This window comes from Herpailurus yagouaroundi, unplaced genomic scaffold (assembly GCF_014898765.1).
Source record: "Herpailurus yagouaroundi ecotype Mexico unplaced genomic scaffold, PumYag 184, whole genome shotgun sequence".
In the NCBI taxonomy this organism is placed as follows: Eukaryota; Metazoa; Chordata; class Mammalia; order Carnivora; family Felidae; genus Herpailurus; species Herpailurus yagouaroundi.
In genome coordinates this window covers 2133455-2160102 of record NW_024412415.1, presented here as the reverse complement: position 1 = coordinate 2160102, position 26648 = coordinate 2133455, and the positions used below count along the sequence as shown (strand labels likewise).

The 26648-nt window shown below is 36.0% G+C and overlaps 1 protein-coding gene across 1 annotated transcript in view; it reads left to right on the top strand.

Annotated features, from left to right (window-relative positions):
* The window catches only part of AQR (aquarius intron-binding spliceosomal factor), a 100987-nt gene that overhangs the window by 10589 nt on the left and 63750 nt on the right, over nucleotides 1-26648 (top strand). The window contains exons 4-12 of the mRNA XM_040493369.1: nucleotides 3224-3264; nucleotides 11079-11114; nucleotides 13823-13943; nucleotides 16317-16457; nucleotides 18140-18208; nucleotides 19304-19404; nucleotides 23011-23087; nucleotides 24640-24704; nucleotides 25830-25946. Of these exons, the coding sequence (XP_040349303.1) occupies nucleotides 3224-3264; nucleotides 11079-11114; nucleotides 13823-13943; nucleotides 16317-16457; nucleotides 18140-18208; nucleotides 19304-19404; nucleotides 23011-23087; nucleotides 24640-24704; nucleotides 25830-25946 (768 nt within the window). The remainder of the gene's footprint in view (nucleotides 1-3223; nucleotides 3265-11078; nucleotides 11115-13822; nucleotides 13944-16316; nucleotides 16458-18139; nucleotides 18209-19303; nucleotides 19405-23010; nucleotides 23088-24639; nucleotides 24705-25829; nucleotides 25947-26648) is intronic.

The window sequence follows — 26648 nt, the reverse complement described above, 5'->3', positions numbered from 1 at the left end:
GCTTTTCAAAAATTGTGTGTATAATTTAATTGTTTTCCTGTTTATAGATTCTTAGATTATTTTAAATTTATCATTATTATAATGACCATGTAATGAATATCTTTGTAAATATACAGGAATTTCTGTATAATTTTTGACAGTACAGGTAGGATAGAAGATATTTTTTTTAATTTTTAGGTTGATGAACTGAGATAAAAATTTGTAAAAATGGTGGAAGCAGTGGGAGTTGTTTAGGGTAGAGGATAGATAACTAAAGACCAGTAATATTTAAATAAGGGAATGGACTTATGGTTCAACTGGAACAATTTAGGATAAATGAAAACAAAAATTCCTAAATGTAGGATTCATTCTCATTGAAATGTTTTGTTTTCTTTTGTTTGTTTGTTTTGTTAATTTATTTTTGCTTATTTTTGAGAGAGAGCATATGCATGCTTGTGTGGAGCTGAGGAGGGTCAGAGAGAAAGAATCCAGCACTGCGCTGGATGCAGGGCTTGATCTCACCAACCATGAGATCATGACCTGAGCCAAAAATCAAGAGTCAGACACTTAACTGACTGAGCCACCCAGGAGTCCCTGAAATAGATTCTTAAAAGAAAAAAAAAAAAAAAAAAGAGAGATCTTTAAATGAAACAGAGATAACATTGAATGCCATTTAACAAGTATTGACCCTTGATCAACGTAAGTTTGAACTACATGGGTCTGTGTATACATGTATGTATATATACATCCACAGTATAGTACTATAAATGTGTCTTTTCTTCCTTATTTTTTTTTTAATGTTTATTTTTGAAAGAGAGAGAGAAAAACTAGTGCAAGCAGGGATGGGCAGAGAGGGAGGGAGACACAGAATCTGAGGCAGGCTCCACTTTCTGAGCTGTCAGCACAGAGCCTGATGCAGGGCTCAAACTCACGAACCGCAAGATCATGACCCAGCCGAAGTCAGATGCTTAACCAACTGAGCCACTAGGCTCCCCCTTTATGGTTTTCTTAGTAGTGTTTTATTTTTCTAGCAGTGTGTAATACAGTATATGCAGTAAGCATACAGTATATGCTATATACATATATGCTGTATATAACATACAATATATGATACAGTAAGAGTACAGTATATAATATATATAGCATATGAAATGTGTTGTTTATGTTATCTGTAAGTCTTTCGTTCAACAGTGGACTATTGGTAATTAAATTTGGGGAAAGTCCAAAGTTATACATGAATTTTTGAGTGTGTGGGGGATTGGCACCATTGTTCAAGGGTCAGCTAATGAAGACTCCCTTTAGGTTCTGCCATTGTAAATTGAGTTGTGATGCTTTAGGCACGCTTGGTAAAACTGAACTTAACCGAAAAGTTCTTTTTTTTTTTTTTTTTTTTTTTTTAATTTTTAACACTTTATTTTTGAGAGATAGCGAGACAGGAGGGGCAGAAAGAGAGAGAGGGGGACAGAGGATCCAAAGTGGGCTCTGCACTGACAACAGAGAGCCCAGTGTGGAGCTTGATCTCACTAACCATCAATGACCTGACCCAAAGTTGGACGCTTAACCGACTGAGCCACCCAGATGCCCCTTAACCAGAAATTTCTTACGTTATTTGAGCTTAAATGTTTCATTTGTAAATATATTTTTGTTTTGCCTGCAATCCCTGTATTCGTCGAGAGGTATTCATAAACATGTATGTGTTAATCACTCTAATTACTACCAGAATTGCTTTATTTTATATGCTGTTTGTATGTGTTTGTATATGTTGTCTGGGGGTTCCTAGGGTCATTTTTCACTAATAACAAGAATATTTTAATGAAGCAACTAGATTGAGTTGAACCTAATTGTTAAGATTTTCATCTATTTTTATTTTTTTAATTTTTAAAAAATGTTTTTATTTATTTTTGAGAGAGAGAGAGAGCACGAGCAGGGGAAGGGCAGAGAGAGAAGAAGACACAGAATCTGAAGCAGGCTCCAGGCTCTGAGCTGTCAGCACAGAGCCCAGCACGGGACTCAAACCCGTGAAGTGTGAGGTCATGACCTGAGCTGAGGTCGGATGCTTAACTGACTGAGCCACCCAGGCTCAGCTCTATATTTAGATTTTCAAAGATTATATCCAGATCATTTTAGTTAACACTAGTTATAATACTGAATGAAGTTATGTATATCTGTTTAGAAGAACTTTATTGTAGGTTGGTATTTAAAGATTATGCCTTTCATTTTATTATTTAATTTGAATTTTTATAAAAAGAAAAGCAATAACAGAAATTTTTTCTAAATTGAAGACTTGTTTGCCTCACTGTCTTCCTCCCTCTATCACCCACATTTACGTGACAAATAACTTTGGGCAGTTAAAAGATATAGCTAGAGTAAAATATATGACCATGTTAAAGAACTTCATAATTTTACAGTAGGATTTTTTTTAAGTATTATTAGTAGCACTTCTGTGACTTCTGCTGGTAACTGTTGTTAAAGACTCACCATATGCCAACATTTGCACTAAATTCTTTACATGTGGTATCTTATTTATAGCAACCCTGTGGGATACTTCGTGTAGATACTTTGTGTAGCAACCCTGTGGGATACTTTGTGTAGATCCTTTTTGTAGATTGGGAAAGTGAGCCTTAGAGCTGTCCTAGGCAAGGTTTCTAGCTATCTGCAATGAAAATGGGTGATTTGAACTAGGCTTCCAACATCAATGCTGAATTCTGAAGTATCACAGCATCCTGGCCTCACTAACCCAAAAGAATTGAAATTCTGAGGCTTTATTGTGTGTATTTGGAAAACCAACTTGTAATCCGCTTCTTTTATGTCTTCACACTTCTAGTTTACTGTCTGGCTTTTGAAAGTACATTGTTATCATTCTTACATGGAGTCTGATAACATACTTTTAAGTTTTTTAAAATATTCTTATTTGTGAATTTTTATTTTTCCTAGAAATATTATGAATAAGTCATCTTAAACGTTCACAATAGAGCCACCTTGAACATATCGTTTAATGATTGTTTCTAGGAATCTTTTTATGTAGACATATTTTATTTATCTTCTTCTACAACTTTGCTTTCTGTTATTTTACATTTTGAGGAATGTGATGAGATTATAAAGATCTCTTAATTATTATTTCAGTAGTATTTGATATCCTAAACCAACTTATTTTGTGTAATCTCAGTAACTCAGTAATAGAAAACTATCAATTTAGGATAAAAAATGTTTGAAATATTAAACATTTTTATATTTTTGATAACAGGTCATTGAAGATATATATGAAAAAGAGATTGTCAAATCGAGGTAAGAATGAGTTTAATTTTCATACATAGGGATTAGGTGGGATCAAATTGGATCTCTTCTGTATTTCTAAGCTAAATGGGATCATAACTTGGACCTTTTATTTTTCTGTTAGATTTTGTTATCAGGGAGATGGTGGCTAGAAAAACTTTATATGTAGCTGCTGAAGAGCCATACATTATTTTCTTGCTTCCTAATTTTTGACTTCATTTAGAGGGATTAAATCCCATCAGGTTTATTTTGTTTCTGATGAAACATGAGGGACAGTAAACATGGAGATTTTATTTCAGTTGAACTAATACTAATTTTCTTTGATAAATCTTTTAAAAATACTATTAAAAATTATAAAAGTTGGGGCGCCTGGGTGGCGCAGTCGGTTAAGCGTCCGACTTCAGCCAGGTCACGATCTCGCGGTCCGTGAGTTCGAGCCCCGCGTCAGGCTCTGGGCTGATGGCTCAGAGCCTGGAGCCTGCTTCCGATTCTGTGTTTCCCTCTCTCTCTGCCCCTCCCCCGTTCATGCTCTGTCTCTCTCTGTCCCAAAAATAAATAAACGTTGAAAAAAAAAAATTTAAAAAAATAAAAAAAAAAATTATAAAAGTAAAACATACATAATAATACTTTATACAAAGTAGTAAAATATACATTTTATAAATGATGTATAGCATATATATAAAATAATAAAAATAAAAAATGAAAATTATATTTGAACAATGTAAAGAAGGAGGTAAGTTTCAAGAAATCTTCCCTATCCTTTAACCCTCAATTTATCTACATATATATCTGTATCTAGCCCCCTCCCTGATTTTTTTTTAAATACAGAAAGATTATACTCTACACACCATTCCATATCGTGTCTTTTTTTTTTTTAAACTAATGCATTTGAGGCATATTTTTATTTTATTTTATTTATTTATTTATTTATTTATTTTTCAACGTTTATTTATTTTTGGGACAGAGAGAGACAGAGCATGAACGGGGGAGGGGCAGAGAGAGAGGGAGACACAGAATCGGAAACAGGCTCCAGGCTCTGAGCCATCAGCCCAGAGCCTGACGCGGGGCTCGAACTCACGGACCGCGAGATCGTGACCTGGCTGAAGTCGGACGCTTAACCGACTGCGCCACCCAGGCGCCCCTGAGGCATATTTTTATATTTGCACCTGCAGACATGGATGCCCAGTGAGTATCGTGGAAGGACAGTTGACTAAATGTGTGTTTTTTTTTTTTGATGTTTGTTTATTTTTGAGAGAGAGAGACAGAGACAGCATGAGTGGGGGAGGGGCAGAAAGTGGGAGACACAGAACCCGAAGCAGGCTCCAGGCTCTGAGCTGTCAACTCAGAGCCCTACACAGGGCTGGAAACCATGAACTGCAAGATCATGACCTGAGCCGAAGACGGACGCTCAACTGACTGAGCCACCCAGGTGCCCCTAAGTGTTTTAATATGAAATGAAAACATTTAGGTTATGAATGTAACAAAACTTTAAAATCTCAGATTTGTTATTTTTCATGTGTTTGATTCCTAGAAGGTTAATTTTACTAAATATCGTGAAGGTAAATCCATGTTGTCAAAATAAGAGGCTAATTGTTTTTGCTTTAATGATTGATTCGTGAGCATGTAAAAGGAGACAGGGCCAAAGACCATGTTAAAGATTTTGTGTCTTATTTGAAGAATAATGGGAAGCCAGTTAAGAGTTGTAAGCATGATGATGATCTTTTAAAAAAAGAATTTAGAGTTGATAAGCAGGAAATAAGGGTGAGTATTGTAGTAGTTAGGTTCACGATAATGATGGCTTGAATGACGTTTGAAGGTGGAGAAGAGTGCCAAATTGAGATAGAAATGAAAAGACGGTTGCTCGTTGGACTTGGTGGGTTAGGGAAAGGGGGGAATCAAGGGTGACTTCTAAGTTTTTGGCTCAGGTTGCCCGGTGATTAGTGAGTGATTCCATTACTGACTTCTGCTATTGTCATTAGGGCTGGGGTTGGGCATAGATCATAGTCCACTTTTGGAAATGTTGAATTCTAGGTACTAAAGAGCCATTTAGATGGAGATGTAGAATAAGCCATTGGGTATCTCCGTGTAGAGCTCAGAAGAGGACAAGGTTGAGCCTACATTTATCAACTACCATTTCAATGCTAAGGGTACAACAGTGAACATGACAGATAGTCTCTGCTCACCGAGCTTATGCTCTATTTCTAGTCTAGACAGATAGGAAATATAGAGGTATATAATGTCAGCAGGTAGTAAGTGCTATGAATTAAAATAAAGTGTGTTTAGGGGCTCCTGGGTGGCTCAGTTGGTTAAGTGTCCAACTCTTGATTTTGGCTCAGGTTATGATCCCAGGGTCGTGAGATCAAGCCCTATGTTGGGCTGTATGCTGGGCATGGAGTCTGCTTAAGATTCTCTCTCTCCTGGGGCATGTGGGTGGCTCAGTCAGTTGAGCATCCAACTTCAGCTCAGGTATCACAGTTCATGGGTTCGAGCTCCATGTCCGATTCTTTGCTGACAGCTCAGAGCCTGGAGCCTGCTTTGGATTCTGTGTCTCCCTGTCTCTCTCTACCCCTTCCCCGTTCACACTCTGTGTCTTTCTTTCTCTCAAAAAATGAATAAGTAAACTTAAAAAAAAGAAGTGTGTTTAGGGTAGTGACAAGGGCTTTTTTAGATTGAATGATCAGGGGAATCCTCTGAATATATGAACATATGAGCAGGTATTTAATTTAACATATGTCTTATTGGTCTGGCATTGGGTATGGATGAAATTGCCTGAGAAAACTTAAATGAATGGGTAGATAAATTCTAGGATTCTTTTTTCTTACATATTAAGGATATACCAATCTGAAAATTATCTTGGACCTTCACAACTAGTTTTCTGTCTTTTTCAGAACAGGCTTTTATTCCAGTGGATAGTAATTGCTTGTTTTTTGTTTGTTTCATTTAACTTTAGCTATTAATATTTCTTCCTTAAAGATAGTTTTTATGTAACTAATAACCACTGCCAGTGATTTATAAGTTATATATTTGGCTACATTATTTTTAATTGCTGAAGGAAGTAACTTGTTGGCCAGACTCACTAGGACTTATGGCTCTCTTAATAGCCATTTTCTCGTCGTGTATACATTGTTGAATACTTAAATGAAAGTAAGCTGATTACATTCTGCTTCCAAATCTCAAAGTTCAAAAAGTTAAATGCACTTCCATAACACAGAAACTATAATGTATATATGTTTTTCATCATGATAAGCATAGTCTTTAATCCCTATCCCTAATGTAAATGATGTTTATTTAAATTTTTAAACGACAATTTTTTAGACTAGTGCCTGAGGAAGCTGTTTTGCTGAGTTATGTGCTGATAGCATCTTCATTACTGGGGAAATGACTTGATGTAAGATTATTAACTTGTTTGTAGGCTATCAAAATAGGCCACTTATAGCCAGCCATAAGGTACTCTTTAGTATTCTACATTAAGGTTCTTGTAATATACATTTTTGCATATCAACCCTATTTCTAAAGGAGGCATCTGGGAAATAAATCAGTCAGTTCTTAATATTCTCATGGTATAAATGATAACTTTTAGGATCTCAAAAGTAGTAAAATATATTGCCCAATAAGCCATGTGATTGATTTCATATTTGCTATCCTTACCATTATCAAATTTGGCAAGCGTGTCTTAACATATTTTCATCTGTTTAATTTTAAAGCCTTCAAAATAATCGTAATTATTATTTGTTGAGTGCTTACTATGTGCCAGATTCTGCTCTAAGCACCTTGCATATATAGTAGCTCATTTTTCCTCACGACAACCCTGTGCTACTCACTGTTATTATCCTCATTTTATTGATGAGTAAACTGCAGTACAGAGAGAGGTTAAGTAGCTAGCTCAAAATGTTTCCCAGTTAGAGGAAGAGCCAGGTATTAAATCCTGGTTCTTTGACTCTTTTCCAGTACTATGTACAGGGTCTATTGCCTTTTAGAACTCCCCTCACCAGTACACTTTGGTTATGGCTGTTAATTCTGTTACGAATACATCTAAGTGGGTTTTGTGCAGGAAAAAAGTGAGTTATTGTGTAGTTTACTTTTGCCCATGTTTATATTTGTTTTCATTTAAAATATTTAAACCCCAGAGGGCCTGGCTGACTTAATCAGAAGAGCATGCAACTCTTGATTTTGGGGTTATCAGTTTGAGCCCCACATGGTGCAGAGATTACTTAAATAAGGAAAAAAAAAGACTTAAAAAATGTTTAAACTCCTTTACTATGAAATTTAACACAGAAAAGAGCATAAAACAGAAATGTATAGCCTTCTGAATTATTATCATTCATAACCACCACCAAGGTAATAAAAGCCAACATTTGTCAGCATCCCAGAGGCCTTTTCATAGCCTTTAGCTTTAACACTGTAAAATGTAAGTATGGAAACATGAACACTGTAGTTTTGGTTGTTTTGAATAAATGGAACCACATGGCATACACTCTTTTGTGGCTGACCTCTTTTGTTCACTATTATTTGTTTTTTTTAATCATCTACTTTATTTTTTATTTGTTTTTTAATGTTTATTTATTTTTGAGACAGAGCGAGACAGAGCATGAACGGGGGAGGGGCAGAGAGAAATGGAGACACAGAATCCGAAGCAGGCTCCAGGCTCCGAGCCGTCAGCACAGAGCCCCATGCGGGGCTCAAACTCACAGACCGTGAGATCATGACCTGAGCCAAAGTTGGACGCTTAACCGACGGAGCCACCCAGGCACCCCTTAATCATCTACTTTATAATAAATCTGGAAATGGGTAGTTCAGAAGTTCATGTGAGGGCCTTCGTCAGCCTTTTCACAGGTGTGGGTTTTTTTGGCTTTCCCTGTATGGTTGCAAGCGGGCTGCCACAACCTTAGACTTCATGTTTTCACACAACCATATCCCAAGAGAAGAAGCAGCGGGCAATTACAATAGCAAAACTTATTGGCAGAAGCATAAAACTCCAAATTTAATGAGTATGGCCAAAATTGCTAGAAGAGAAATTGAGTGTTTTTCAGAGTGTTTTTTGTTTTATCTTGACCCATGACTTCTTTTTTTCTTGTCTAGTCATCCAGAAATAAATGGGCCACTTTGCCTCTTTTGAGTATGAGGAAACTGGGTCCCAGAGTGTTTAAAAGATGTTGTCAGGGTAACACTGAATCATGACCAGAATACTGTCTTCTGTCTCATGTGCTGGTATTTTTTCTCTCTTTCATCATGAGGTCCTATTTGGCTGATGAAATGAAGCATGCAGTTTTGTGCATAGTGGGCACTGAGTGAATTCTGTTCTCCAGCATGCTATTAAAGTGAAGTGTCTGCAGCTGGAAGGAGACCTAGTGTGTCTGACACACAAGATGTTGTATCCACTCAGTGACCTGGCTGGCTGTAGAGGCCAGTACCTTGCCAGTGTTGTATCTTTGTGCTTTTTTGCACAATAAAAACCTGCATTTTATTCTCACTAAAGTTCTGTGACACTGCTTGCTTAGTGAAACTATTTAAGAGATCAGAAGTCAGTGGAACAGGATTTTGACAGGGTAATGGTCTCCTGGCGTATTATAAATTCGTAATGCATAGACATTTAACTTTCTAAGCTGGAGAATATTATCTAGTGGCAGTGTTCTGGTCTGACTGCTTTATTTCCAGTATACAAAATGATAAAACTAAATTAGTGGACATTTGAACCAGCCTTTAGAGAGTTACCTGGTAGCTACAGCATCATTTATGCATGAAGTACAATACTTGTATTAAAAATAGACAGTAAAGAGAGCTAATATTCCTTCCACAATTTTCTTTTCTTTTTTTTTTTTTTTTAAATTAAATTCAAGTTAGTTAACGAACAGTGTTGGCTTCAGGAGTAGAACCCAGTGATTCATCTCTTACATATGATACCCAGTGCTCATTCTGAAAAGTGCCCTCCCTAATGCCCATCACCCATTTAACTCGTCCTCCCACTTACATCCCCTCCAGCAACCCTCAGTTTATTCTCTATATTTGAGTCTCCTATGGTTTGTCTCCCTCTCTGTTTTTATCTTATTTTTCACTTCCCTTCCCCTGTGTTCATCTGTGGAGTTTCTCAAATTCCACATATGAGTGAAATCATACGATATCTTTCTCTGACTTATTTCACTTAGCATAATACCTTCTAGTTGTATCTACATTGTTGCAAATGGCAAAGTTTCATTATTTTTCATTGCTGAGTAATATTCCGTGTGTGTGTGTGTGTGTGCGCGCGCGCGCGCTACACACACACATATACATACCACATCTTTATCCATTGATCAGTCGATGGACATTTGGGCTCTTAACATACTTTGGCTATTGTTGATAGCGCTGCTATAAACATTGGGGTGCATGTGCCCCTTCAACTCAGCATTTTTGTGTCCTTTGGATAAATTCCTAGTAGTGCATTTGCTGGGTTATAATTTTTTGAGGAACCTCCACATTGTTTTCCAGAGTGGCTGCACCACTTTGCATTCCTATCAACGGTGCAAAAGAGTTTCCCTTCCTCCGCATCCTAGCCAAAACCTGTTGTTCCTTCCACAATTTTCTAATTTTGTAGACTTAATGTCAAAACTTATGAAACCTTTGAAAAGTCTGATTCCTTTGTTTGTGATATAGATACATGTGTCTCTTGTACTTTCAGGAGGGCATGACTTTAGGTAGGATGCCTGGATGGCTCAGTTGTTTGAGGATCTGACTATTTTGGCTCAGGTTGTGATCTCATGGTTGGTGGGTTTGAGTCCCACTGAGTGTGGAGGCTGCTTGGGATTCTCTGTCTGCCCCTCTCCTGCTCATGCTCCGGCACACACATGCTCTCTCTCTCTCACTCTTTTTCTCTAAATAAGCTTAAAAAAAGAATGGTGGTCAATGCTAAGAAATTAAGATAGGTTAGGTTTTGGCAGTTGTGATCCAGTGTTATGAATAATGATGAACATTTGTGTTTTGATTATAATTATTTGCCTTATTCTGGAGCCTGCTTCTGTGTCTCCCTCTCTCTGTCCCTCTCCCTCTTGCGCTCTCTCTGTCTCTCAAAAATAAACTTTAAAAAAAATTACTTGCCTTTTTAACTTATATGTTATATTTCTGTGTTGTGGTGCTTGTTGTGTTTGTTATATGAGTAGGATAAGATTTCACTTAAGTAGGGGTGCCTGGGTGGCTCAGTCAGTTGAGCGTCCGACTTTGGCTCAGGTCATGATCCCACAGCTCGTGAGTTCGAGCCCCATGTCAGGCTCTGTGCTGATAGCTCAGAGCCTGAAGCCTGCTTCAGATTCTGTATCTCTGTCTCTCTCTGCTCCTAACCCACTCACATTCTGTCTCTGTCTCTCTCAAAAATAAACAAACATTAAAAAAAAATAAAAAAGATTTCACTTAAGTAATTTCTGGTTTTAAAAATAAGATGGGGGGCACCTGGGTGGCTTAGTCAGTTAAGCTTCCAACTTCGGGGCAGGTCATGATCTCACATTTCGTGGGTTCGAGCCCCACATCAGGCTCTGTGCTGACAGCTCAGAGCCTGGAGCCTGCTTTGGATTCTGTATCTCCCTCTCTCTCTGCCCTTCCACTGCTCACACTCTGTCTCTATCTCTCAAAAAGCAATAAACATTAAAGAAAAAAAGTTTTAAAAATAAACTACCCTGATGAAATATAAAGAAAAAATATAGAAGCAAATTTAGCTTTTCTCAATGTATATTAAAATATGATTATTCTGCTATGTGAGTCAATATTAACACAAGATTCCAAAATGCATCTGCATCAGTAACTCTGAAATGTTTGTATTTTCTGTTTAAACACTTTTATTTTTACTTTTACACTTTTAGGTTTGCCATCAGAAAGATAATGCTCTTGGAATTTAGGTGAGTTTAAAGACAAAGTTAAAGATGGAGTATACCTTTTTTATTATTATTCTACTATAGTTAATATACAGTGTTACATTAGATTCAGGTGTACAATATAGTGATTCATCAATTCCAACTCCGTGCTCATCATGACAAGTGCACTCCTAAATCCCCATCATCTATTTCACCCATCCTCCCACCCACATACCTGTATCATCTTGAGCAAATCATTTACTCTCATAGCCTTGATTCCTCATCTGAAAATGTAAAGAATGGGTTTGGAGTTTGCTGTTACTTAACTCCCAAAATAAAACATTACTGTTAAAAACTGTGGCAAGCCAGTGATATCTCTGAGGCATGTGGCAGAAACAAATATACACTTATATATTCCAACTATTGCACAAAAATTCCCATAGATAAAACCCTGGTAAAGGTGAGTTCAAACTCCCAATTACAAAGCACATTAGGATAAGAATCAACTATAAGCAAGTTGAAAGAACAGAATTCGTTCTCCACCCTGCCCACCCAGGACCTGAGATAATTAAATAATTTATATATACCATCAAATAGTATGTTTAAAGTTACTATAAGTATAAAAGAAGAAATTGAATATGTGAACATGGAACAAGATGCTAAAAATGGGTAGATTTGGAGAAAATGGAAGTAAAAACGTTTGAGATTTAAAAATTCAATGGACAAATTAAATGCAGGCATACCTTGGAGATATTGCAGGGGCATTTCCAGACCACTGCAATAAACCAAGGCAGATGTGTTTTTTGGTTTCCTAGTGCATATGAAAGTTATATTTATAGTACCTATATTGTAGTCTATTAAGTGTGCAGTGCCATTATGTCTAAAAAAATTTACATGCCTTAATTTAAAAATACCTTATTATTAAAAAATGCTAAACATCTGAGTTTTCAACAAGTCATAATTACTAATCATGGATTACCCTAACAAATATAACAATAATGAAAAAGTTTGAAATATCCTGTTGCCAATTTTTTGGTAAATCTTACTACCAAAACGTGACAGACACAAAGTGAACAAATACTGTTGGAAAAAATGGTGCTAATAGACTTGCTCAGTGCAGCATTGCCACAAACGTTCAATTTGAAAAATGCGACATCTGCAATGAATAAAGCAACGCACAATAAAACAACATAGGCCTGTGGCAGATTAGACACAGGCAAGAGGGAAATTAGTGAATTGGAATATAGGAAATTAATTAGATAATAGCAAAGAGAAATAGGGATGACAATATAAAAGGAAATTTAGAGATACAAAGGCTAAAATTAGAAAGTCCAATCAATTTCAGAAGAGATTTAGAAAAGAGGAGTAGCAATTTAGAAGAGATGGTGGTTGAGAATTTCTACAGTTGAAATATGGGAGTCTTAGATTCAGGAAGTACAGTAAATTCTGAATAGAGCAACTGAAGAGTGGTAAAGATGGAATGAAGATCTTACCGTATGCTAGAGGGGAAAAAAAACATAAAGAACGCATAGATTGTAGATTTCTCAGTTGTAGTAATAGAGAATGGAATAGAATGAGACTAATACAAGAAAAAAATCACCAACAACCCAGAAACAATTGTATAACCAGCTAAACTATCATGAAATAAAGAAATTTCAGATAGATTAACACTAACAGACTTGTTGACAGACGTTCTGAAGGGCATAATTCAGGAAAAAGGAATTTATACTTGTAAGAGAGGAATGAAATGAAACTTTGTGCATATTATTTATGAAAGAGCACTCAGGTATCTTACTTGGAGCCTCTTGACCATTATTTCAGGTAAAATTCCACTTATTCAGTTTTCAAGATTCTTCTAAATAAACTAAGTATTGCTAAAGATAGACCTGTGGAAATACTGATGTAAGCATAAGAGGAAGTAGAAAAATTACAGTGCTATAGAGGAGTATAAACACTTAACTATGGGTGGGTGTGCGTGCATGGTTGCATGTGTGCATACGTACGTACACACATATGTGAGTGATTGCAGCATGCATGCGGAGTGATTTAAAGTGGGAATAAAACACCTTGCTTTTTTTAGTGCTTGAGGGTATTTTAACCCCTGTATTAAAATTGATGTTTATAACTACCCTGAATGATTAAAAAAAAAAAAAAAAAAAAAGACTTAAGTTGTATTTTAGAAATTAGAAATACTTAAATTTCTTGAGGAATATTTTCACCACGGTCTTAAAATAAGAATTTTGGTATTTTAAGAGGAAAATCCTAGTTGCCTTGTAAATTGACTTATGTTGAATATACCTAGTAAATTAAGTATTAAAATTAGCTTCTTTTTGATTGTTAAATCTCTTTAGTTTCTAGAAATCAGTTGGTCTTCGTATGAGGTAGTATTAAGGTCTTAGATACATTTATCTGCTGAACCTGCCCATTATATCATTTTGGCTTTTTACTTCACAAAGAGACTTAGATAGGGAATATCCAGTGTTCTGAGGGTGATAATTACATACATTAGTAATCTTTGCTGTCTTCCTACCTTGAAAGTGTAAACTCTCATTCTACAAAGCTGCAATTGCTATATATAAGTTTGTAGCAGGTAGGGACCTAGATTATAGGTAAATTTGTGAAGGATTCTCAAGTTACATAGTTTTTTTAAAAGTTTTCAGAAAGTTTTAGATAATTAACGCTTTTCCAGGCGAGTGACATATAGTGAGTGGTGATAACTAATGAAATATTCTGTGCTTTTTTACTCTTCACAGCCAGTATCTTGAAAATTACCTCTGGATGAATTATTCTCCAGAGGTGTCCAGCAAGGCCTACTTAATGTCAATCTGCTGTATGGTGAATGAGAAATTCAGAGAAAATGTCCCTGCATGGGAGGTAACAGATTTAAATTACTTCGTAGCTTTCATACTGTGCTCACTTTAAGGGATTAAAGAGTAGCAGAACTTTTTACTGATAATAAATAATGCTTTTATATATTTATTTTCTAGGTTTATTTATTTTGAGAAAGAGAGAGAAAGCTAGTGGGGGGAGGGCAGAGAGAGAGAGAGAATTCCCAGTTGTCTCTGCACACTATCAGCACAAAGCCCTCCATGGGGCTCGAACTCATGAACCCTGAGATCATGATCAGAGCTGAAATCAAGAGTCAGACACTTAACTGCTGAGCCACCCAGATGCCCCCAAATAATACTTTTAGAACAAAACTTCACCCAATAATAAAGTAACGTTGAGAAAAAAATGGATACATGAAAAATGCTATTTTTTTTGTTTCAATACATTGTTCAAACTAATATACTATGAACTAAAAAATTATGAAAGTGAAATTATTTTTGTTTTGTGCTTGATATGAAGAATGGCATGGATTATAAAAACTTTTGCCTGAGATTAACATGAAGTTTGTATTATTAGCGCAAATAGTGCTCAAATAGGATAATATTTTTCAGTGTCCTTTTTCACAACAGGGAGTATGTATTTGTAGTTTTATGTACAGTAATGTTGCCAACGTAAAGACAGATGTTTATATTGTAATTTCAGTTTTCTCTTTATCCCTGATTTAGAGTCTGCTTTCCCTTTTAGAAATTTCTAATAGACATTTTTTCTTTGTGCTAGTGTAATAGAGGCTTGTTCAGTAGAGGTCCAAAGTCTAGGTTTTCTTTGGCTGCCATAAAATGGTCAGCTCATCAACTCTTTTAAATAAAAAAAAGGCATGGGTAATTGTCATCTTTTTGTGGCAATGGTCTCTGAATTAAGAAAATGTTAGATTCTTTAAGATAAACCCATAGATCCTTCTCTCGAATATTCATTAAATAATTGCCATCTTTGGGCAGATGAGAGCCCAAAGTAAACTGCTTTGTGTACTATTGAAAGGTCTTGGGTATTTCTTGAAGTTTATTCAAGCTACTATAGGAAGGGAGAAGGAAGATTTTTTTTTTGAGCTAAACAATGACGTGATCAGTTCGCATGTTAAAATGACCATTTTGGTGATTAGGGCTTGAAAAAGAGAAATACAGATTAAGAAAAGAGGTTACACACAGATTTTCTAGAAAGTAGAATTGACTGCATTTCATAGCTGAATAATTAGTATTAAGGAAGGGTGTTATTTTCAATAATTTTCCAGACTTGGGCAACTGAGTATAATAGATGATTCTGCCATTTACCAAGATAGGTAATCATAGAGGGTTGAGAAATACTCTGAAGGGTACAAAATTGTTGAAGTGAGTTTTGGACTTCCTGAATTTAGATTGCCTTTCAGTTATCTAGATGAAATTGTCTAGTAGGCAGAGGAATCTTGGGATCTAGGGTTAATGAGAGTAATCTGGACTGAAGATATATATTTGGAATCATTAGTGTGTGGTCTTTGAAGTCATGGGAGGGAGAAAAGAAGAATGGGGCTAGAACCCTAGAATAGTGCTGTGTACGCAGCAAGAGAAGAGGAACCCTCAGCACATTGTAGAGGGCTAGGGTAGGGGGCTGGTAAGATTCCATTGTCTTTGATAGCGATCAAGATTCAGAGGAGTGCTGGGGTGGAAGCTTGTAGAGAAGTACATGAAAGCAACTAGTGTATACCACACATTTGGAGCACTTCTCTATGAAAGAAGAGGGATGTGGAAGTAACTAGATGGGGGGCATAGTTCAGTGAGGAACTTGAATGTATTTACCTAATTTACTTTTTTAAAATATTATTTTCATGTTGAAAGTGAAGAGCTAATACAAAGCAGGAGAGGCTGTCATTGAGAGTCATCAGTGGGAAACTAACTTTTGCTAAAGATGTTGTTTTTCTTGCTTTAAGTCATAAGAATTAAAACATTTCAGATTCTTAGAAAACAAAGACTAAGCTAAATTTGAACATAATCCATAAAAGAAAAAAAATAAAGGAATTAAAGCCATTATTTTAGGGGCACCAGGCTGACTCAGGCAGTAGAGCATGTGACTCTTAATCTTGGAGTCCTGAGTTCGAGCCCCACGTTTGGTGTGGAGATTCCTTAAAAAAAAATGAAAAAAATATTTTTAAAAACAAGAAAAAAAAAACCCATTATTTTATTAGGTGAAATTTTCTGCAACTCTTTCATGATCTTGCCAGAAACCTGTATTTGACTTGCTACTGTTAATTATAAATAACCAAATAGTCTTTTTTGCAATTATTTGCTTTTGTTAATAGACTTCTAAAGAATGACCTTTTTTTTTTTTAAGGGAGAAAAGAGAGGGCTTGCAAGCCATTTCAAATTAAATTTTTATTCTTTCTCTCTTCAGACTTTTAAGAAGAAGCCAGATCACTTCCCATTTTTTTTTAAGTGTATCTTGAAAGCAGCATTAGCTGAAACTGATGGTGAATTTTCACTCCATGAACAGACGGTCTTACTGCTTTTTCTTGATCATTGCTTCAATAGTTTGGTAATTTTACTTTATCTTTGGGGGAAACTCAGATTTTCTTGGTGGTGGTGGTGGTGGTTTTATTTTTTATTTTATTTTATTTTTTTAAGTTGAACATAAATGAGATTATCTCTGTAGCCAACTCTTCATCCAATGGTAGTGGGGAATATGGATAATGCCATATTTGTACTGGATCTAAATTTAGATCTAAATATTAGATCTAAATTTAGATTTGTACTGGATCTCTCCTTTTTTCTTAAGAAAAATGGTAATAGGAACGGAAATTCTCCAAAGATAGAGCAGCAAAGAATCTGGTTTTTATGAACTTTGCATAATGAGATCTGTGCCATAAGTTGCACACAAAAACTACCTTTGTTACTTTTTCGTCCTGTTTCATGGCTGGCAGGCAAGAAGGAGAGTTCTAATTTGAGTTCACTCGATTAGGTGCAGTTTTCATCCTTCTAAAGAGTTAAATATTTACAGTAATTAATATTTCATTTGCAGTGCTCTGCTGTGGTTATCTGAAGGTCTATACCTATTTATTTAAAAATAACTACTACTGAGCTGAGAGTGCATTAGACCCATGCAGGAGAATGCATAGGGTTCTTTCTTATCCTGAAGACTGAATGTTGATAGATGGGTAGTTATTGCTTGTTCTAGGTCCTGCCTCAAATGAATCTTGTAAAGGCATTAAAAAAAAGATTTATGCCCCCAGTGGATGCCACTATTACCTCTAGCATTGATTAAACTAAACAATGTCAATGTAAATATAGACATGATTATCAGAAATTAAGCAAAAACAAGATGAAATTAGTATTAGTAGTTTGGTACTTGGTTTAGTTAACTGAAAAACTTGTTTATTATTGAAATACTTTATTTTTTTCAACATGCCATCAGTACTTATTATTTGTGGTAGTTAGGTCTATGAGGCAGCTGCCGACACTGAATTAGCTAAAATTGAACCATTGCTCCTAGGGAGAATAAAGGGTTGGGTGCCTACAAGCCAATGTCACAACATTTCATCATTCCATCAGTACATAATCTTGTTTTATGTGTTTCTGTTTAAAGATACCTTATGTAATATATACTGCTGCTTTATTGACATGGAACTCATGGCCAGAAACACTATAACTTAAGTATGAATGAACCTTCTGTAATACACTTATTTTCTGTATAAGACACACCACAGCCTTCTTGCACATAGGAACACTAACCAGCACTTCAACCATGTGCTTTACAATAGCAAAATCACCAACAAAAACCATAAAAATGTGAGAAAGGTAGCACTGAACAGACACACAGAAAAGGATGCTTCTTTATAGTATGAGAGCTGAAACAAGAAGACGGATCATTACCTTGTTCACCCCCAGCTGAAAACCTCAAGTCTGTAACCACTGCATGTTGGGCAGCTTAGCATTTTTCACTGATCTGTGCCGCCCTTGGACAGCACTAGGCGTATTGAATTTGGGGTTACAAATACATATTTGTGAATAGATGAACTCGCAAATACAGAATCTGTAAATGATGAAGATTGTATCTTTTTTGAAAAGTATTAAGCTTCTTAATATTAAAATATCATTAATTTGAAAGTATTGGTGGCATGTTTTCACCCTGGGACTTAAAAAGACAGTATTTCCTTATGTAAAGATTTAAGTTAAAATACTGATGTGTGTATAAATTTGTTTTCTTTGTGCCTTAAACAGGAAGTAGACTTGATACGGAGTCAAGTACAGCAGCTAATCTCCCTCCCAATGTGGATGGGCTTACAGCCGGTAAGTATCTTCAGAAAGGCGTATGTGTGTTACAAGTGGAAAGTGTGGTTTTAGACTTTGTAGCTTTAACATAGGTATAAAATGGTGGCCAAAAACCCCTTTTCCTGTTTACAAAATGTATTTATTATGCATTAATTTGTCATGGATGCAGTTTTTTTCAGTTTTAAAGTTTTTATGTATCTGCAAGCTAGTAGATTTCACCTCATGTCAGTATTATAAGGTAAAATAAGATAATATCTATGGAGTTCATAAAGAAGGGGGATAAATTTAGCAAACTATGGTGATTATTTCTGCATGTGCCTTTGGATGAGACTAAATATAGACTAGAATATTTTATTTTCTTAGATTAGAATGTACATATAGCTATAAGAGAAGGTCTGGATTATGTTTAATGACTTCCTTTTTTTCATCAAATCCTTATTGGATAATATGTGCCTGTATCAAAACCCAATTAACTGATCTTGGGGAGTAAAGTTATAACTGTCAAATTTTAGTATAGTACTTTATTCAAAATACCATTTCCTGCATATGGGTTTTTGCATAGAGCCAAATATGCAAGCTCATTCATAGGTACCGGCTGATGGTGATGAAAACAGGCATATATAAATAATTAGTGCTAAGCTAATTATTTAATGCTAAGTTAACTGATAAGTGCCATTAGAAAGAATGTAGTCATATGGACATTTCCTTGTCTGCTTGTGACAGCTGTTCCTAAGTTCATTGTTTTAGACTCATTTTTCAAACTTCACTGATTTTACTAATAAGTGTTAATGCTCATATTTTTCAAATTTAAATCCTTCATTTTAGAAATAAGGAATTTAATTGATTATTGAGCTTATGACCTTCATAAGAAAAGGCAGTTTCTTTTTTTTTTTTTTTACATTATTAGTAACAATTGTTAGAATTAAATAGTTTTTTTTTTTAAATTAGAGTTGTTAGTTTCTTAGTTTTCAGGTTTTGTCGTGTTGCTTTCAGGTTTTATCCCATTGCTTTATATTGTATTCACACATTAGAAAACTAGCTGATAGTTGATCTAATATTTACCTTTGTAAACTTTGAGGTTACTGGTGATTTAATATCACATCATTCTTTCAGGCACGATTGGAATTAGAATTAAAAAAGACCCCTAAGCTAAGAAAATTTTGGAACTTGATTAAAAAGAATGATGAAAAGATGGATCCAGAAGCAAGAGAACAGTATGTTGCTAAAATTTTGTTCCACATTGGTTTATTATTTTGGTTGTAAGTCCTAGATGATGTTGATTGGTTTGTTGTTTCCTTTATATAGGCTGAACTAAATAAATAAGAAGTGCTCTTACTGTCGTAGGAATATTTTTCATAAAGGTCTAAAGGGGGAACCACAACATCACCATGTTTTTCTTCTTTCTCTTCTCTCTGCTCCAGTGATAAGTATATCATTGATCCTCTCCCTGCCTCTTGACCGTAGTTTGTCTGTCATGGATGTTTTTCAATTTTCTGCACAATCTTCAAGCTATCAATCAACTTTCCTTTCTTTTTCTCACTCCCTTACTCTTAATAGTGACTTTTACACACTCCAGCCATCATTCGTTTGTTCATTCATTCATTCATTCATTCGTTCAACAACTAGTGAATGTTTATCATTTTGCCAGGTACTCTTCTAGGTATAGGGGACATAATAGAGAATGAAATGGAAGTAGTTCCTATTCTGTGGAGCTTACATTCTAGTTGGGGGCAGATAGCACCAAAAAAAGATCAATTATATAGTATATTAGATGGTGATACATGTTAGGGAGAAAAATAAGTCAAGTATAAGGATTAAAGAAGCAGGTGAGGATTATGGTTTCTTTTAATAGTACTATTTATTATGAGTTGGGGAAGTCTGATAGCAAGTATTTATTTCACCACACAAAGTGCTGTTAGTAGGAAACGGGAAGGATCCACATACTCTTAAGAGGCTTTTCTCTCTCTCTCTCTGCGAGGCTAACTCGGTGACTACTGCAGCAATACCCCTTGCGCTGTCTCCATCTTTAAAATCTTTTTTTTTTTTAGTGTTTATTTTTGAGAGAGCGAGACAGAGCATGAGTGAGGGAGGAGCAGAGGGAGAGGGAGACACAGAATCCAAAGCAGGCTCCAGGCTCTGAGCTGTCAGCACAGAGTCCGACGTGGGGCTCGAACCCACGAGCTCTGAGATCATGACCTGAGCCAAAGTTGGGCACTTAACCAACCGAGCCACCCAGGCACCTCGTGTCTCCATCTTTTATTGCTCTTTTCCATTCACTCCTTTTTTTCTGCATATGTATATATGCTGAAGACTCCCTTCCCTTGGACCTATGATGACTTTCTGTTTTTTTCTTATTGTTTGATCCCCTTTGGAGAGTACTCTATACATGTGTAGCTGGTAATTTCATGAGTATGGATGAGATTATTTAGTGAGATACATAAACCATGAAAAGAGGGTTGAGGACAAAAAGAAATGGAACCTGGAGTTGTGCTGGTGGTTACTGAAAATAGGAAGAACTAAGAAAAGCTACATGTCAGAAAAATGAGTTTGGGTGGGTGGGAGTGAGAGCCACGAGGAGAAAATATTAGGGACAGGGTAGGAAAATTCCTTCTTTAATTTCCATCTCTAGTCTCATTATTCATGGTGTCTTCCCACCCAACAGCCTCTTGATTAGACTAATCACATGGCATCTGCATTACTTGACTATTTTTTCTTAAACCTACTCTTTCTTAAACCTATTTAATCATAAATCTCTCTGGCCCTGTCTTTGAATAATTCTTTGCTGTATACAGTTGACCCTTGAACAGGGCAGGGATTAGGGGCACTGGCCACCCTCTCATACAGTCACAAGTCCTCATGTAACTCATGACTTCCCAAAAACCTAACTGTTAATAGTCCTCTGTTGACCAGAAGCCTTACTGATAACAGTTGGTGAACACGTATTTTGTATATTTTGTATATCATATACTGTACTCTTACAGTAAATTAAGCTTAGAGAATAGAAAATATTACTAAGAAAATCCTAAGGAAGAGAAGATATATTTCCAGTACTGTGCTGTATTTATTGAAAAAATCTGCATGTGAGTGGACCTATACATTTCAAACCTGTGTTGTTCAAGGGTTAGCTGTACTTCTGTTTGCCATGAACTCCAGTTTGGCTTAAGTAATATTCATTGTTTTCCCTCCTAAACTTAATTTTCTGGCCAGTTTCTCTTAATTCTTTCAGAAATTGGGCTTAGAATATTCCAGTCCTTTGGTCAGCAATTTATATCCAGTCAGCCAATCCTGTTGATCTTTTGTCCTTCCTCCCTTTTGCCTGTTCACACTGCTGTCATCTTAATTCAAGCCTCCAGAGCCTCTTGACTAAAGCATTACAATGAATTCCTATTTGATGTTTCTTCCAGCTTTCCCACAACAATGAGCCTAACTAGCCATCTTCATAGAAAATTTTGTCGTTTTCCCGTATTCACAAGCTTTGCCTATTCACAAGCTTAACAGTGGTTTCCTTCTTAGAGGAGAAGCTCTAAACTCCTTGCAGTGGCATTCAGAAACCTCCAGCTGTTTTGTTTGTGACTCCCCCAAATCCCTGGGTATTCATTGTTTCTTCAACATTCCTTCCCTAAGTACCCTTTCCCCTCCACTCCACTTTATTGAAGGCTAACCTTCCAAACACTTCTGGACCAACTACTTCAAGCCACTGTGCTTTCTTCTGAACTTCAAACCACGCTGTGTGTTTTTTATTGAAACTCCAGCTGTTGGTATAATAGTTAAAATATGTGTAGTTGTTGAGGGGCATCAGGTGGCTCAGTTGGTTAAGGTCATCTGAATTCAGGTCATGATCTCGCAGTTGGTGGGTTTGAGCCCCATGTTGGGCCCTGTGCTGACAGCTTAGAGCCTGGGGACTGCTTCAGGTTCTGTGTCTCCCTCTGTCTCTGCCTCTCCCTCACTTGTGCTCCTTTTCTCTCTCTCTCTCTGTCTCTCTCAAAAATAAAAATTAAAACATTTTTTAAAAAATACATGTGTAGTTGTTGAAAGAATAGGTTCTTCAGTTGGAACCTATTGGAACCGTAGTACCTGTTTAATGGGACTGTTGTCAGCATTTAATGAGATTATTCGAGTGAAGCACTTAACACAGCTCAGATCCTGACACAGTAAGTGCTCATTTAATGTCAGCCAGTTTTAGTAATTACATGTTGGTTTGTGTTACTGATTATCGTCATGTTATATGACTTGTTTCCGGTCATGTAGTCATTCCCCTCCTTTGTATTTCCCCCAGGACTGGCATAATCATTTACAGCTGTCCAATACCTGGTGAATGTTTGTTGATTGACTGGTACACAGTGCATCTTAAATTAGTAATGAGTACAAAGGTGTTCTTTAAACCAGCATTTAAGTTTTAGACATTGTAATACTCTATTATGTATAACACTTAAAATATACTAAAGTATAAAATTGCTTGTTTTAACTATATACTTAAACGTTAAATTTTGAATGTTAAGGGCAGACTGTAAATGAAATTTTGAAAACTCCTTTCAAGTTCTGACCTTTAAATCTCAAGTGAAAACCTTCACAGTAACATGGTAAGAGAAAGTGGTGTTTCTTTGCTGGCTCATTTAGGCCGGTAATGAGGCTCTTCTTTTCTTTACATAGTCTTGTGTATACATACAAAGAAGCAGGTGTGTGTTCAAATTATGATCCTAATTTCAGAGAGAAGTGGAACATTTGAATAGTGTAAGAAAAGCTTGTTCAGCATTTAAATTTTACTTTTGAAATATTTATTTTTCAAAAACAATTTGGTCAACGTTGTTCTCTGATTTTAGAGCCTACCAAGAAAGAAGATTCCTTTCACAACTCATCCAGAAGTTTATCTCTGTGTTGAAATCAGTGCCACCTTCTGGTAACTATCTTCTTCCTCTCAGCTCATTTGTGAAGTTGTGGTTTAGATGATCCTATAGTATTGACTAGCCTCTAATCTAAAAACTGCTCCTAGAACAGTTTTAAATCATAAAGACAGTGTACCTGCCCTCCCCTTTTCATATATATGACCAGTCTGAGTATTATGACTGCGTTAAAAATTCACGTATTTTGGGGTGCCTGGGTAAGCCCTGTTGGTTGAGTGTCTGACGCTTGATTTCGGTTCGGGTCATCCATGGGATTGAGCTCTGCGTTAGGCTCTGTGCTGAATGTGAAGCCTGCTTAAGATTCTCTCTTTCTCTCCCTCCGCCTCTCTCTCTCTCCTCTCTTTTTATATAGTTATTGAAATACTCATTTACTTAGCAAATATTTTTTGAGTTTGCTTGCAAGACCTAGATCCTAAACAAGGTGTTAGGGTACAATGTTGAACAAGTCAGTCACAGACCCACATGGCATTTATCCTGTGGTACTGAATAGTGTTTTTAGACAGCATCAAATACTGATTGAACAGGAGACAGTGATTTTTGAGATAACAAGCTATAAGGCAAAACGGGAAAGATATTCCCTCCAATGTGGCCCCTATTTATTGATGAAACAAATACAAATATATGCAATGTAGACTATGTACTTAAAAATATGCCATGATTATACTGTAATTGTGTGTGTGTGTGTGTGTGGGAGAGAGAGAGAGAGAGAGGGAGGGAGGGAGGGAGGGAGGGAGATATACCTATATATCCAGAGGGGCTAATTACATTATGTTGGGTTTGCAAGCTCTACATAGAATCCTTTTTACTTAATAAAGGTGTATATATACTATGTAAGGTGTATCATAAATGGGATATAATCTAAGAACAGTTCTGTAGATATACCATATTTATATTTTTGCATCAGAGATTGTTGCTTTGTTTACACTAACGTAGAACAGAATTACTTATAAATGCCAACCTTCCAAGTAATATTTTACAACTGAAAATCATACCTATAATTTAGTGAGGAATAGATACTAATGGTATACATCAGCTATACCTGATTTGAGGCGTAATGTTACTCCCAGCCTAAGTGTATAGAAAAACTTGTCATATGCTGATAATCTAAGTCACTTACTTAATATTAGTATTTTTATTATTTTATTTTTTTTTAATTTACATCTAAATTAGTTAGCATATAGTGAAACAGTGATTTCAGGAGAAGATTCCTTAATGCCCCTTACCCATATAGCCCATCCCCCCTCCCACAATCCCTCCAGCAACCCTCAGTTTGTTCTCCACATCTATGAGTTGTTAATGTTAGCCATTCTGACAGGTGTGAGGTGGTATCTCATTGTGGTTTTGATTTGTATTTCCCTGATGATGAGTGATGTTGAGCATTTTTTCGTGTGTCAGTTGGCCATCTGGATGTCTTCTTTGGAGAAGTGTCTGTTCATGTCTTTTGCCCATTTATTCACTGGATTATTTGTTTTTTGGGTGTTGAGTTTGATAAGTTCTTTGTAGATTCTAAGTAAGGAAATTTTAACATGTTCTGTCTGTTATGTCCAGAACCTGTCACTATGGACAAAGTTCATTACTGTGAAAGATTCATTGAACTTATGATTGATCTGGAGGTAAGAAATTTGCAGTGACTTTCCTGTTACATCATCATTATGGTGGATAAGTTTGAGTATATGACTGTGAAATATATGAAATATTTCTTCATTACCTCAGACAGGCCTTAGATTTTACCTGTTTCTATGTGTAACAGAGAAACAAAAGTAAAATGCAGTTGGCTCTTTAAGTTTTCAAATAACTGTCAGATGGCTGCTATTTGTAGAAAAAAACATGTAGTATAGTTATTAAATATGGGTCCAGCAGTGGCAATTTATTTTCTATCATATTTTAATACCCCATCATGGAGTTTTTAATAGTGGCTGAAGTTGTGGATTTATGGGCATCTCTTTAATAATCTCACTTTTCTAAATGTGCCTAATATTGTTGGTGAAGAAAGATATAGCTGCTATTGTCAATTTTTTAAATTAAGATCCTGGAAGAAGATTTCATAATACTAGGTGCAAGATTTTGACCGAGAGTTCAGATGCAGAGTTGGTATAATTCAGACTGAGTTCATTTCCTTTCCCTCTTTACTGCAGGAAATTGAAAGAAAATCCTTTGTGTTCATTTCTTATCTGGAGAGAGAAGGTAGTTTCTTGACATACGGATTAGAGTATTGGACTTGCAGCCATGCATGAGATCTTCATTCAGATTCTGGTTCTGCTAGCCTCTGAGGATCTCAATAACCTCATCTATAAAATGAGGATATTTGATTAGATTAGTGGTTTTCAAACTGATGATCACAGTGTCTCAGCATTGTCTTGCTGACTGTCACAGGACGATGTGGTAAGAGGAAATGGAGGATGAAGTCTCCATATAGGGGTCCCCAGTCCCTTTTCTCTCAGAGTAGCACCATTTTTAAATCTATACCCAAAATATATTGAGATTTCATAGAAGATTTTGTTTGAAAACTACTGGCTTTCATATCTGTGAAATTTCTTCTAATGTCGTATTTTATTTATAAACATTGCCACTGCGCCTGTTTACACACGGACCAGACCCTTTGCTTTGTGCACAGTGTCTTTTGGGAGACTAGAGGGTACTTTGTATGTGATTGACACTTCTGAGTGAAGGATCAGTAGAGTTTACCTCTAGCTGCAGAGAACATGCAGATTTATTGCCATGGTATTTATTTTTTTTAGGCCCTCCTCCCCACGAGGCGCTGGTTTAATACCATTCTGGATGACTCCCACCTTTTGGTTCACTGTTACCTTTCCAATCTTGTTCATAGAGAAGAGGATGGCCATCTTTTTTCCCAGGTGAGCATTGATATATCTGAACATATTTTCATTTCTAAATTGATTCTTTTTCTGCCATGCAACCAAGAGTGCCAGTGGTGATATAAAGGAAATTTTACTAAATATTGAATTAAGTAATGTAAATTCCCAATTAGTCATTTTAAAGTAAAATCAAATCTTAGTATAGAAAACAAATGAATGAAGAGCTTTGATTAATCATACGTGATTTTATTATTGGACTAAATTAGGATTTTGGCAGTGCAGTCCCACATACTCATATATTTTATGTTAGTAACCACTGTGGAATACAGTAGATGATGAGCATTAATTTCAAGAGAACTATGCCCTCCTCTCATGGCTGTCTTTCCATATGATGGTGGTGACCAAAACCGTTGAGAGCATGGCAGTGCACTTCATTTGCTACCTTGAGTAGAAAGAAGTAATAGTGTTTCACATTTACTGTTTCGCATCACCTCTTCAGGAAAAAGTCTTCTACCAAACTCCTAATACTTGCCTTTCAATGAGATCATAGTTGGAGATATAATTTTTGTGTGCTTATATATTCTTTTAAGAATTCTTTTATCTTGTATCTATATTTTTTCTCATTCTCTTACTAAATTTCTATCCAGTGATTTGCCACATGCATTAAAACATACTAAAATTCTAGTATCTGTTCTGCCATAGGTTAGAATCAATAATGATGAAGATTTGGGGTAAATGTAG